Here is a 12,760-nt window from a genome sequence, read left to right on the forward strand (position 1 = left end):
GGTGGCTCACCCCTGTAATCCCAGCACTTTGGGAGGCCATGGTGGGCAGACTGAACCCAGGAGTTTGAGACCAGCCTGGGCAACATAGTGAGACCCTACCTCTACAAAAAAAAAAAAAAAAAAAAAAAAAAACCTTCTCACACTCCTCCTACATGCCCTGCCAGAATATAAAATCAACTTACCTTTCTTACTCCCCTGCCCTTTGGTTCTACTTTCCCTCCCCTCCACTGAAGAAAGGCACAAAGTCAGGAGTTGATGCTGCATCTTTTTTTTTTTTTAGTTTTGCTTTCTTAAAGCATGTGCTGAGCTGATGAAGAGAGCAGTTTGGCAATTAAAAAGGCCCAGCAACTTGGGCAGCAGCAGGGGGGTGCCAGGTGAGGGTCGAGGAGTCCCTCTTTCCTGGGCCAGGGAGCAGCAAAGCCCGCACTAACTTCATAAAATATAAAACAAGGGAGGGGTGAAGGGAAGAGGGAGATTTGTAAAATACAATATCTTAGGGGAGTGGCAATAATAAAAAATAAGGTTCATTATTTACAAACAATTTCTGTTCTTGGTCTCTGTACAGTGGGGGTGGGGTGAGGGGTGTCAGTGAGTGGGGTGAGTTGATGTGTCTGTTTGGGTGCAGGTGTGGGGACAGAGAGGCAGTGGTTGTGTTGGGCATATGAGAGAGGAGGCGGGGTACCCAGTGAGTGGTTTGTCTAAGAAGGACGGATGGATGGCGGTGGGAAGGAGAATGAGAACAGAGTGGTTGGCCCAAGGGAAGAGTCCAAATGTCAGGGGCAAGGAAAGGCTGGGAAGTAGAGCCTTTTCTCCTGGAATGGCAAGCTCCAGGAGGCAGGAGCTCGAGGCGGATCCGGGTGAGTGAGCAAGAACTCCTCTTCTGGGTGCCGGGGGTGCGTCCTGTGTCCTGGGTCTTGGCATGGCCTAAGAGAGTTTGATGGTGGTGTTGGGACCCAGATCCCTGGAGAGAGAAGAGAGACCAGGGATGACTCTGTCCAGCAGGAAGCCTTTTACCCTCTGCAAGCTAGATCTAGACCCAGCAGGGATGGGGCCTTGGGAGGGTGTGGCCAATGTGGTGACCTAGGGTGGGCAGGAGGCAGGTGGACCCTGCCTCAGGAGGGAAAGGGGCCACCCACCCACCTGTCGTGGAACCACTCCTTGGAGTGGGAGAAGTCGGGGCTGGTGCCGTTTCCACCGTCTTTAGGCCAGGCCTCACTCAGGTACTTGGTGGTCTCGTGGGTGTTGTCCAGGTGGTCATGCTGCAGGTGGTCCTGGGGCCGCTGCTCTGCCGGCCCCCCGGGGTTGATTTCCCAGCCATCTGGGGGCTCCATGGGCAGCAGGGCACTGCGGCCATCTTCCCATGAGCCTGCCCCATCATCGTAGAATAGGAGGCTTCGGGAGGGCACTGGAGAGGGAGTGTAGGATGAGCGGCGTGCCCAAGGCTCCCTCGACATCCTGGCCACATTTATGGCCTAGTGGTTAAGGACACAGGCCCTGGATCTGAGTCCCAGCTCTGACACTTCCCGGATGTGTGACCTCAGGTAAGTCACATGCTTTGCTTTAACCTTTCTGAGCCTCAGTGTGCTCATCTGTAAAATAGGGATACTAGGACCAACCTCATGTAAATGAGAGGTTTAAATGAGGTTAATAGAGGGGAAGTGATTGAAACTGTGTTCGGGAAATACTCAGAAAAGTCAGTTCTTCCTAAGCAGAGGGTACTGTGTTTGGGCATCTGGGAGCTGTGTTCTAACCTCCACCACTTACTTGCTCTACCTTTTTTTTTTTTTTTTTGAGACAGAGACTTGCTCTGTCGCCCAGGCTGGAGTGCAGTGGCAGGATCTTGACTCCCTGCAACCTCCGCCTCCCGAGCTCAAGCAACTCTCCTGCCTCAGCCTCCCGAGTAGCTGGGACTACAGGTGTGTGCCACCATATCTGGCTACTTTGTGTATTTTTAGTAGAGATGGGGTTTCACCATGTTGGCCAGGCTGGTCTTGAACTCCTGGCCTCAAGTGATCCTCCCACCTTGGCCTCCCAAAGTGCTGGGATTATCGGAATGAGCTACCGCATCTGGCCAGTCCACCACTTACTTTCTGCGAGACCTTGAATAAGTCTCTTCCCTATTCTAGATCCTAGTTTGCCCTTCAGAGAAGGAAAACAAACATCTGTTGGACGCCCACCATTTGCTAGGCATTATCCAAGGCCCATAGACCTAAGTAGAGTGGTTAAAATCTGAGAGAAACTCTAGGGAATGAGGTTTCTTTCCTTTCCTTTTTTTTTTTTTTTTTTGAGACAGAGTCTCGCTCTGTTGCCCAGGCTGGAGTGAGTGCAGTGGCCGGATCTCCGCTCACTATAAGCTCCGCCCCCCGGGTTCATGCCATTCTCCTGCCTCAGCCTCCCGAGTAGCTGGGACTACCGGCGCCCGCCACCATGCCTGGCTAATTTTTTTTGTATTTTTAGTAGAGACGGGGTTTCACAGTGTTAGCCAGGATGGTCTTGATCTCCCGACCTCGTGATCCGCCCGCCTCGGCCTCCCAAAGTGCTAGGATTACAGGCATGAGCCACCGCGCCCAGCCAGGAATGAAGTATCTTTAGCCCCACTTTCCAGAGGAGGCAACTGAAGTTCTAGGCACTCAGGGAAATTGTCCTCCCTGAAAGGAGGATGCGAACCCAGGTCTGCCTGGCCCTGGGATCTGCCGCCCCTCCGGCTCTGCAGCCATGACCTCATAGTATGTGTGAACAGCGATCCCTGGAATTGTGCAATGCGCCAGCTCTGCAAACCAGCCTGCTCCAAAGCCATCTGCCTGCTGGGATGTGTCCTCCTCTCCATCAAGCCCAGGTCCTGGGCCTAAAACCCACTGCCTTCTCTCCAAGGGGTTCATTCATTCCCTCCTCTCACTGTGGCTTTGTCCATCAACCCCAGCTCTTTTCACTCCTTTCCCTCCAGTGGCTTTTGTGGCCTTGGAAAAGCAGACACATGGCTCTCCAGACCTTGCATTGCTGCTGCCCACCCACCTTTAGTGACCACACTGTTCTCTCCTCCTCAGCCTGCACGTGTCTGGGGAGGAGCTTTCACTCTCCCTGTCTCTACTTCCTCTTTCCCTAACCCCCCCCACACCAGCTTCCTCCCTTCAAGGCCCTCAATGTCTAGCTCATCCTCCCTGCTATATCCCTCCTTCTTGAAACTCACTCCTTAATCTTCCCTCCTCTAACCTCCCATCTGTTTCCTCTTCCTCCTCCTGTCCTGTCCTGTCAGACACGTGGTAATTGGTAAGTGACTGACTGGTAAGTGATGAGGGACAGCCAGGAAGTTCCTCTGTGGGTCCACCTGAAGGATTCTCTCCCTCTGAAATCCACACTCTTCTTTGCTGGGCCCTACCCTGGTTCTCCTTTTGCCAGCTACTGTGATGTAGCTATTCTCTCCTCCGTGAGCTCAAAGAGACTGAGCGTCCTCATTTCATAAGCACAGACACTGTGCTGTTTCATGCACTGCCTCACAGCCATGGCTCAGTAAGTGCAAAATTGCCACTCCCATTTTCTAGATGAAGAAATGAAAGCTTAGGACAATTTCTTCATTTCTAGATGAAGAAATGAATTAAGACACATGCCTCAGGTTACACAGCAAGTGGCAGTGCCAGTTACGACGGACTTAACATCCACATGCTCCTAACCACTGTACTTTACTATCCCCCTTGGAAACGGTAGATATCTGAACCCACACCACCACTACCCTTCCTCTGTCCACGGTAGACATTATCAATGGACCATGACACTCCTTCCTGTTGATTCTGAATGGTGCCTCAGAGTCCTTCTTTTTTTTGAGACGAGTCTCACTCTGTCATCCAGGCTAGAGTGTAGTGGTGTGATCTTGGTTCACTGCAACTTCTGCCTCCCAGGTTCAAGTGATTCTCCTGTCTCATCCTTCTCAAGTAGCTGGGGCTACAGGCACATGCCACCATGCACAGATAATTTTTGTATTTTTAGTAGAGACGGGGTTTCACCACATTGGCCAGGTTGGCCTCGAACTCCTGACCTCAGATGATCCACCTGTCTCGGCCTCCCAAAGTGCTGGGATTACAGGCGTGAGCCACTGCGCCTGGCCCAGGGTCCTTCTTAACACAGTATTTCAGGCAGCTACCACCACCTTATTGGAAATGGCCTTTGAACTGAAACTCACTTGCTGTCCCTATCATGAGGTACTGATGGTACCTAGCAGACGCCGCAGAAGCACTAGCACCATAATGCATGGGGCACAGGGCTGGAACATTCCTGTTATCCCCTAAACCCACCTCCTGCAAGCCACTCCTGAAGCTCTCTGGGAACTAGGCTGGGCATTGGGAGCTCTGTATTTTAGTCCCAATTCTACCACAAACACTGAGCAAAGCAGAGACTCTCTTTGGGCCTCAGTTTCCCCATCTGGAAAATGAGGCAGAATGAGATAATGCCAACCCCACACTTGGCTTCTCTCTTATGTCTGGCTTCTGCCTGGACACTGGGGCTGGGGCAGGGCAACCCCAGCCCAGGGAGCTGGCATGACAGGTGGGCACTCACTCTGGCTGGCCGTGTAGATGCTGTCTGTGGCCATGGGGTCTTCCTTCACAGTCTGGGAGCCGGAGGAGAACTCAGGAAGGCAGGGCACGAGGGAGCCCAGCACCAGAACAAAGCACAAGGCTGCCACCTGGTAGCAAAGAGACAGTGGCATCAGATCTGGGCAAGGAGGGGCCGCGGCCCTGACCACCCCACTCCTCCTCTCCCAAACCAACAGGCACAAAAGTCTCAGCGTTTTCCCAAAGAAGCAGCTCCTCCAGCTGACCACTTCCTCCCACACGTGGGGTCTCCCATCCTCTCTGGGGAAGGCAGGGGCCGCTCAGGCCATCCCAGCCCATTGTAGGGGGGTCGCCACAGGCAGTGCTAGAAGTAAGAGGGAAGTGGCCAATATGGAGTCACCCTATGGTGTAGAGGAATCAGGAAAGGAAGGAATAGGTGCAGGTAGGGCTTGGGGCCGGGACGAGGGAGGGGGACACATCAGCATGTCACGTTCTCAGCAGGATTCTGGGGAGTGTGGCTAGCGGGAGGTGCTGAGAGCCAGGGAGCCCACAACCCCTGCCCATAGCCTGGCTCTGCCGCCTGACAGCTCGAGGGTCTTGGAGGGCCGGGGCCTGCTGAGCAAGGCAGCAAGAGGCTGGCCATTTCCAGAAGAAGAGGGAAGAGCGATTGGAAGAGGTCTGAAGCACACCCTTGGAGCCTTCCGGGTTTCCAGGGGTTTCCTCAGCCTTTTCACTGCCATCCGTTCCAGAAAGAACATGTCCGTACTTCCCTGAGTCTCCCCAAGCCCTTCCCTGCACAAAGCCTGTGGAAGCCACCTCCTCAAGGAACCTGCCCAGTTGTCCCCTAGCTGGGGCCACTGGAGTCACCTACACACCTACACTGTGTTAACCAGTCGAGGACTGGTGTGAGGCAGAAGGCACCATGGGCTCAGAGAAGGAGGCTGGGGTCAGCTAGAACCAGCCCACCAGGTGCCAGGATGGTGTACCCTGGTGATACTGCCCACGATGTTACCGATCCTCAAAGCTCTGCCCAACCCTGGAAAATGCCAGCCTTGGAAAGAACCCTCCTCCTGTGGGCCTGTGGTGGAGGGAGCCACACCTACCATGAGGCAGGTCCCTGTCTGGGTGGCGGCCATCTTGTAAGGTCTGGAGATCTTGTTGGTGACCAGAGTCTGGAGTTTCTGCAGCTGCTGGAGCAGGGTCCTGAGGAGGGCACAGCAGTCAGCTGGCAGGCTTTGACCCCGCAGGCATCTCTGCCTCCTGGAGCTCTCCTAGGGGGCTGGCTCCAGACGTGGCCTCCACGCCAGGTGCCCATTTCAGCCAAGATAGGAAAGGTCACCTCCTGCGTGGCTCCTCTGCAGAGTGGCCTGGCACCTGGGGCCTGCCTCATGGTGACTGGCTGGGTCACCCTGTGGAAGCTCAGGCCTGCCCTGTGATGCTCCTGGCCAAGGGGGTTGGAGGAGGGAAGGCCTGCCCCCAGCTGCGCGGAGGCCAGCCTTCTTTTGCTTAACTGACACCTGCCACAGGTTCATTGACCTTCCCTCCCTGGCACCCCGAGGACCCTGAGCTGATAAGAAAGAGCTGTTCGGCACAGTGCGTGGTATATAGTGAGTGTCTAGTAAATGGTAGCTATTGTTTTTGTTACGTTTTTTGTTTTGTTTTGTTTTGAGACAGAGTCTCACTCTGTCGCCCAGGCTGGAGTGCAGTGGTGCGATTGTGACTCACTGCAACCTCTGCCTCCCGGGTTCAAGTGATTCTCCTGCCTTAGCCTTCTGACTAGCTAATTTTTGTATTTTTAGTAGAGACAGGGTTTCGCCAGGCTGGTCTGGAACTCCTGACCTCAGTGATCCATCCGCTTCGGCCTCCCAAAGTGTTGGGATTACAGGTATGGGCCACCGTGCCCAGCCATTTTTTTTTTTTTTTTTTTGAGACGGAGTCTCGCTCTGTCGCCCAGGCTGGAGTGCAGTGGCCCGATCTCAGCTCACTGCAAGCTCCGCCTCCCGAGTTTACGCCATTCTCCTGCCTCAGCCTCCCGAGTAGCTGGGACTACAGGCGGCGCCACCTCGCCCGGCTAGTTTTTTGGATTTTTTTTTTAGTAGAGACGGGGTTTCACCGGTTTAGCCAGGATGGTCTCGATCTCCTGACCTCGTGATCCGCCCGTCTCGGCCTCCCAAAGTGCTGGGATTACAGGCTTGAGCCACCGCGCCCGGCCCATTTTTGTTTTATTGCTGACTTTTTGTTTTATTATCAAGGCACTTCGTTTATTTATAGATTTCCACGTCAGTCTCCTTTACTAACTGTGGCCTCCCTGAGAGTGAGGACTAGGTCCCACTCAGTGTGGAATCTTCTGGGTGCACACAGAACGCGTTCAGTACAGGCTTGGTGGGAAAATGTTTCATCTCTCTCCACCCAACCGGGCACATAGGGGTTGCAGTTCCCACAATGTACAGCAGGTGGCGAAATAGCTCCAAGGGCCTGGACCTACTTTGGGCCAGAAAGGAACCCCAGCCAGAAACAGAGGGGTGGGGTGGGGGGGGTCAGGTGGGATTCTCCAGGCCAATCAGGGAACAGAGGAGTGGCTGGATCCCGCTGGAGAAGCTGAGGGAGAAGGAAGGAAAGAAGGAAAAAGTCTTGTGTTGAGCACCTGCTGCATACCAAGGCTGTTGTCTAGGTTATTGTAATTAATCCCAGCAAATAATTATTAAAGGCCTACCACAGGCTCATGGCTGGGTATTATCAGGAATTTGGAATGAAAATAATGGCGGGGTGTGGTGGCTCACGCCTGTAATTTCAGCACTTTGGGAGGCCGAGGCAGGAGGATTACATGAGGTCAAGAGTTCAAGACCAGCCTGGCCAACATAGCAAAACCCTGTCTCTACTAAAAATACAAAAATTAGCCGGGCGTGGTGGTACATGTCTGTAATCCCAGCTATTTGGGAGGCTGAGGCACGAGAATTGCCTGAACTCAAGAGGTGGACGTTGCAGTGAGCCGAGATTGTGCCACTGCACTCCAACCTGGGCAACAAAGCAAGCCTCTGTCTCAAATAAATAAATAAATAAATAAAAATAAATAAAAATAATGGAAGAAGACCAGATGTGGTGGATCACGCCTATAATCTCAGCACTTTGGGAGCCAAAGCAGGAGGTATGCTTGAGCCCCGGAGCTGGAGACCAGCCTGGGCAACATAGCAAGACCCTGTCGCTACAAAATACTTAAAATTAGCCAGGGATGGTGGTGTGTGCCTGTGGCCCTAGCTACTTAGGAGGCTGAGGGGGTAGGAAGAATCAGGAGTTTGAGGCTGCAGTGAGCTATGATCATCCCACTACGCTCCAGCATGGGCAACAGAGTGATACCCTATCTCAAGAAAATAAATAAATAAAAATAATGAAAGAAGAATAAAAGCTAACATGAATTGCACATTCCTAAATGCCAAGCATCAGGCTGGGTCCTTTTTTTTTGAGATGAAGTCTCACTCTGACACCCAGGCTGGAGTGCCGTGGCGTGATCTCAGCTCACTGTAACCTCTGCCTCCTGGGTTCCAGCGATTCTCCTCCCTCAACCTCCTGAGTAGCTGGGATTACAGGTGTGCACCACCACACCTGGCTAATTTTTGTATTTTTAGTAGAGATGGGGTTTCACCATGTTGGCCAGGCTGGTCTTGAACTCCTGGCCTCAAGTGATCTGCATGCCTTGGCCTCCCAAAGTGCTGGGATTACAGGCGTGAGCCACTGTGCCTGGCCCTATGAGATCATGTTTCTATCATCCCCATTTAGATGAAGAAACAGGGGCCCAGAGATATTTAACGATGTCTCCAGAGTCACAAAAATGGCAGAGCAGTATAAGAACCCAGAGCTGTGACTTTACGTGGCTGCTACCTGCCAGGCACTGCGCTGCTGTCTCTACACTCCTGTTTCTCAAACTTCATAGTGCATGTGAATCACCCAAGACCTTGTGAATGTGCAGTTTTTAGCTTAGTAAGTCTGGAGGGAGTTCTGATATTCTGTATTTTTGTGTGTTTTTTTGAGATGGTGTCTGGCCCAGGCTAGAGTGCAGTGGCACAATGTCAGCTCGCTGCAATCGCCGCCTCCTGGATTCAAGTGATTCTTCTCCCTCAGCCTCCCGAGTAGCTGGGATTACAGGCGCCTGCCACCACGCCCAGCTAATTTTCTATTTTTAGTAGAGATGGGGTTTCACCATGTTGGTCAGTCTGGTCTCGAACTCCTAACCTCAAATGATCCCCCCCCCCCCCTTATCCTCCCAAAGTGTTGAGATTACAGGTGTGAGCCACTGTGCCCGGCCTGCAGTTCTAACAAGCTCCCAGGTGATGCTGATGTTGCCTGTCCGGGGCAACTGGCTTTGAGTAACAGGGATTTACACCAGTGATTCTCAAACTTGAGGGTACAACCTAATTACCTGGAGGGCTTATTAAAACAGGGGGCGCTGGGCCCTACCCCCGGAGCTTCTGATTCAGTAGACCTGGCATGGGGCCAGAGAATAAGCATGTCTAATAATTCCCAGGGGTTGTTGTTGGTCTGAGGACCACAGTTTGAAAACACCTGCTCACTTAAGCAACTCCCCCGCCCTGCCAGGTGTCTAGCAGGTGAGGAAAAATGGGAACGCAGGCAGTGGCAGGATGTAAGTGGCCCAAGGCTACAGGGTGTGTTTCTGGGGTCCCTGTTATCCTAAACTTAGTTCTCTCTCTTCTCCCCTGTCTCCCAGAGCTATGCAAAGCCAGGCACAGGTTGCAGAGGGGCAGGGGGCCAGGTTGGATGCAGGAGGCACCACCCACCTGTTAGCATTCTCCAGGGTCTCTACCTTCTTCCACAGTTCATTGTTCTCAGATGTAAATGTCTCCACCCTGTAGGGGCCAAGCAGGCACAGGCTTAGGGTCAGCCCCCTCAGCCCTGCCCACCACCATCACACTCCGTGTGCCCCCTGCCTCTGCTGCCCCATGAGGGAGGGCCTGGGGAGGGCAGGTCAGGGGAGGGAGTGGCACATGGATTCCCCACCCCTCCCAAGCCCCTTACTTCTTTTCTAGACACTCCACATACTCCTTCTTCTTACGACGGCTCTCCTGGGCCGAGATCTAGAGGGAGAGGCCCGAAAACAAGGGTTAGCACTGCCACATATCCACTTCCTGGGCCCCCCAATTTCAGAGCTGGTATGCCAGGGGAGCTCACCCACCAAGGAAGCCCTCTGAAGCCCCAGGGTGGCAGGCGTTACCTTGTTCTTGATTTTCCTCCGGACTCTCTTTAAGGCCTTCTCCTCGGCTTTGGTGAGGGGGAGTTTTGTGGGGATGGGGTAGCCCTCAGCAATCAGGGTCCGCTTCTCCTCCTCTGTCAGGAGCAGTGGCCCTGATGTCCCCTGTAATTTCTGTAGGAAGTACGACGTGGTAGTTAGGAGCCAGGCAGCCCTGGGTTCAAATTCAAACTCTGCCATGTGCTATCTATATGACCTGGGCAAGGCACACAACGCTCTGCGCCTCAGTTTCCTCATCTGAAAAGGGGGTGGATCTGGGTGAAATTCAGTAACACGTGTCAGGTGCCAGGGTGGTGCTGAGAGCTCAGGTGTTAGGCTCTTAGTGCATTGTTCGGGAGGGCTTCCTGGATCCCATCCCTGAGACCACACCCTCAAAGCTTACTTGTCCAGGATGCCCCAAATAGCATCTCCATCAGACCCCTCCCTACAACCTTGGCTTGGGAGACTCCACACCCATCCCAGGGCTCAGGGCCTAGCCCCATGTTTCCTGGGTATTGTGGACCATCTGGGCACTGCCCCTCACACAGCACTCCTTGGAGGCAGCCTGGGTCATCCCCTGGAGGTCAGGAATGTCAAGTTCTAGTTCTGGCTCTGCAACAGTCTCCTGTTCACCATGAGGCAGGGCGAAAGGATTTGAATTCCCAGCTGGGTGCGGTGGCTCACGCCTGTAATCCCAGCACTTTGGGAGGCTGAGGCGGGCAGATCACGAGGTCAAGAGATCGAGACCAGCTTGGCCAACGTGGTGAAACCCTGTCTCTACTAAAAGTACAAAAATTAGCTGGGCATGGTGGCGTGCACCTGTAGTACCAGCTACTCAGGAGGCTGAGGCAGGAGAATCACTTGAACCCAGGAGGTGGAGGTTGCACTCCAGCCTGGTGACACAGCGAGACTCCATCTAAAAATAAAAATAAAAAATTAGCCAGAAGCAGTAGCAAGTGCCTGTAATACCAGCTACTTGCGAGGCTGAGACAGGAGAATTGCTTGAACCTGGGAGGCATATGTTGCAGTGAGCCAAGACTGAGTCACTGCCCTCCAGCCTGGGCGACAGAGCGAGACTCAAAAAAAAAAAAAAGATTCAAACTCGCATACTCCCAGGTAGGCATCCCTCTGAATTCTGATGAGGGTGGGGATCAGTCTCAGGGCTCCCCAAACCCTCCCCACTGGCCGTGCGCTCAGGTGGATCTATTCAATTCCTCACTTCCAGGATCAGCCCATCCCCATCTCCTTACGTGAGGGGCAGTGAGGAGTGGGGAGGTGGAGATGGCCGTGGAGGAGCGCGCCATGGGCCTGACAGGGCTGGAGGGGGGCAGAGAGCGGGGACTCTGGGAGCCGTCGCTGTCACTGCCGTGGCTGCTGGGAGGTGTCGGAGGCATCTGCACCAGGTCCTCTGGGAAGAGCAGGGGAAACCGGGTTAGCAACGTTGCACACCAGCTCCACTTGGACATCATGAGTTCAGCTGAGCATGGGCTTGCACCAGCCCTGACACTGTGGGACACGGACTGCCAGGCCCTTGGCCTCAGCTGTGACATCAGAAGCCCCTCTGCAGTGTCAGAAAGACAGTTGACATCCGGGTAGCCAATTCCTGGGTGCTGCCTCATCTGACACCACAGAGGCCCAGCTCCTTTACGGCTCGCCTTTGGCGTAGACATCATAGGAGCTGAATTATTGGGAGGTCCTCCCCGATCCCTGACTTCACAGGGTTCAGGGCCTTAACCTCAGCAACTCCGGAAGGTCACTAAGCTCCAGCTCAGCAACCCTAGAAGGTGACTGGGGCCTTTCTCTCATAGGGTCAGGCTGGGCAAGCAGGAGCGATGGCAGCAGTAGATTGGGCAAGAAGAGGATTGGACGAAGGCCGGGTGCAGTGGCTCATGCCTGTAATCCCAGCACTCAGGGAGGCTGAGGCAGGTAGATCATTGAGATCAGGAGTTTGAGACCAACCTGACCAATATGGCGAAACCCTGTCTCTACTAAAAAATACAAAAATTACCCAGGCGTGGTGGTGGGCACCTATAATCCCAGGTACTCAGGAGGCTGAGACAGGAGAATTGTTTGAACCTGGGATGGGAAGGTTGCAGTGAGCCAAGATCACGCCACTGCACTCCAGCCTGGGTGACAGAGTGAGACTCCATCTCAGAAAAAAAAAAAAAAGAAGAGGACTGGACGAAGAGCAGGCATGGATGGAGGGAGAGTGAGTAGGGCAGAGTGGAGAGGATATTCTGGAGGCGGGGTTGCCAAGAGACAGGGGTGGGCTGAACCAAGGAAGTAAGGATGCTATCTGCCCACGACTGGAGGGGAAGAGCCCTTCCCCTGGACACCTACCCGGTGTCACTTTGAGGAACTGGTTCACCTCTGGAGGCTCTGCTTTGATCACTGGCAGCTGTGTCATCTCTCCTGGAGCCTGAGGAACAGACAAGCCCAGCTCCATTAGCTGCCCCTGGGTCTGTCCCCACCATGCCATCTACCCACCTCCTCCCTAAGGCTGGTGGCCTGCCCTGCACAGTTGGGGAAGTGGCTGGGCTTGGAGTTCTGGGCACAGCTGCAAGGGAATGGAGGCGAGTTCTTGAGCTTAGAGCAGCCAAGTCACACCTAAGAGAAAGGACTGGTGGCCAAGTAGTGTAGCTCAGACCTTAAGCTCAGAGAAGGTGAGCCTCTGAGGGTGGGGCCACCTTCCACATCAACTGTGAAGGCCACACAGGCTTTGGTATGCGGGTTGCCATGAGGACAAGAACAAGAGGTAATGTCTGGAATAGTGTAGCTGTTCAATGGCTGGTAGCAATGGTACGGAAGAAGGAGGCATTAATTGGCTGGGGGCTCCGAGGACGCTCTCTGAGAAGTCAAAGTCTGAAATGAGTCCCGGGGTATAAATAGAAGTAGAATCCAGACAAAGAAGTTGGAGGCAATGAGAGCTCCTAATGGATTTGAAGCAAGGGCCTGATAGAATCAGATGGACATTTTT

The 12,760-nt window shown here is 53.7% G+C and overlaps 1 protein-coding gene across 1 annotated transcript in view; it reads right to left on the reverse strand.

Moving 5' to 3' along the window:
* Positions 1 to 252: 252 nt before the first annotated feature.
* CREB3L1 (cAMP responsive element binding protein 3 like 1) overlaps positions 253 to 12,760 on the reverse strand; it is a 44,990-nt gene continuing 32,482 nt past the window's right edge. The window contains exons 4-12 of the mRNA XM_033204198.1: positions 12,124 to 12,202; positions 11,034 to 11,191; positions 9,769 to 9,918; positions 9,573 to 9,631; positions 9,335 to 9,403; positions 5,648 to 5,747; positions 4,549 to 4,675; positions 1,141 to 1,405; positions 253 to 961 (exon numbers count right to left, since the gene is read on the reverse strand). Coding sequence (XP_033060089.1) covers positions 925 to 961; positions 1,141 to 1,405; positions 4,549 to 4,675; positions 5,648 to 5,747; positions 9,335 to 9,403; positions 9,573 to 9,631; positions 9,769 to 9,918; positions 11,034 to 11,191; positions 12,124 to 12,202 — 1,044 coding nt within the window. The 3' untranslated portion in view covers positions 253 to 924. The remainder of the gene's footprint in view (positions 962 to 1,140; positions 1,406 to 4,548; positions 4,676 to 5,647; positions 5,748 to 9,334; positions 9,404 to 9,572; positions 9,632 to 9,768; positions 9,919 to 11,033; positions 11,192 to 12,123; positions 12,203 to 12,760) is intronic.

The sequence above is a fragment of the Trachypithecus francoisi genome, unplaced genomic scaffold (genome assembly GCF_009764315.1).
Source record: "Trachypithecus francoisi isolate TF-2019V2 unplaced genomic scaffold, Tfra_2.0 Lachesis_group8, whole genome shotgun sequence".
In the NCBI taxonomy this organism is placed as follows: domain Eukaryota; kingdom Metazoa; phylum Chordata; class Mammalia; order Primates; family Cercopithecidae; genus Trachypithecus; species Trachypithecus francoisi.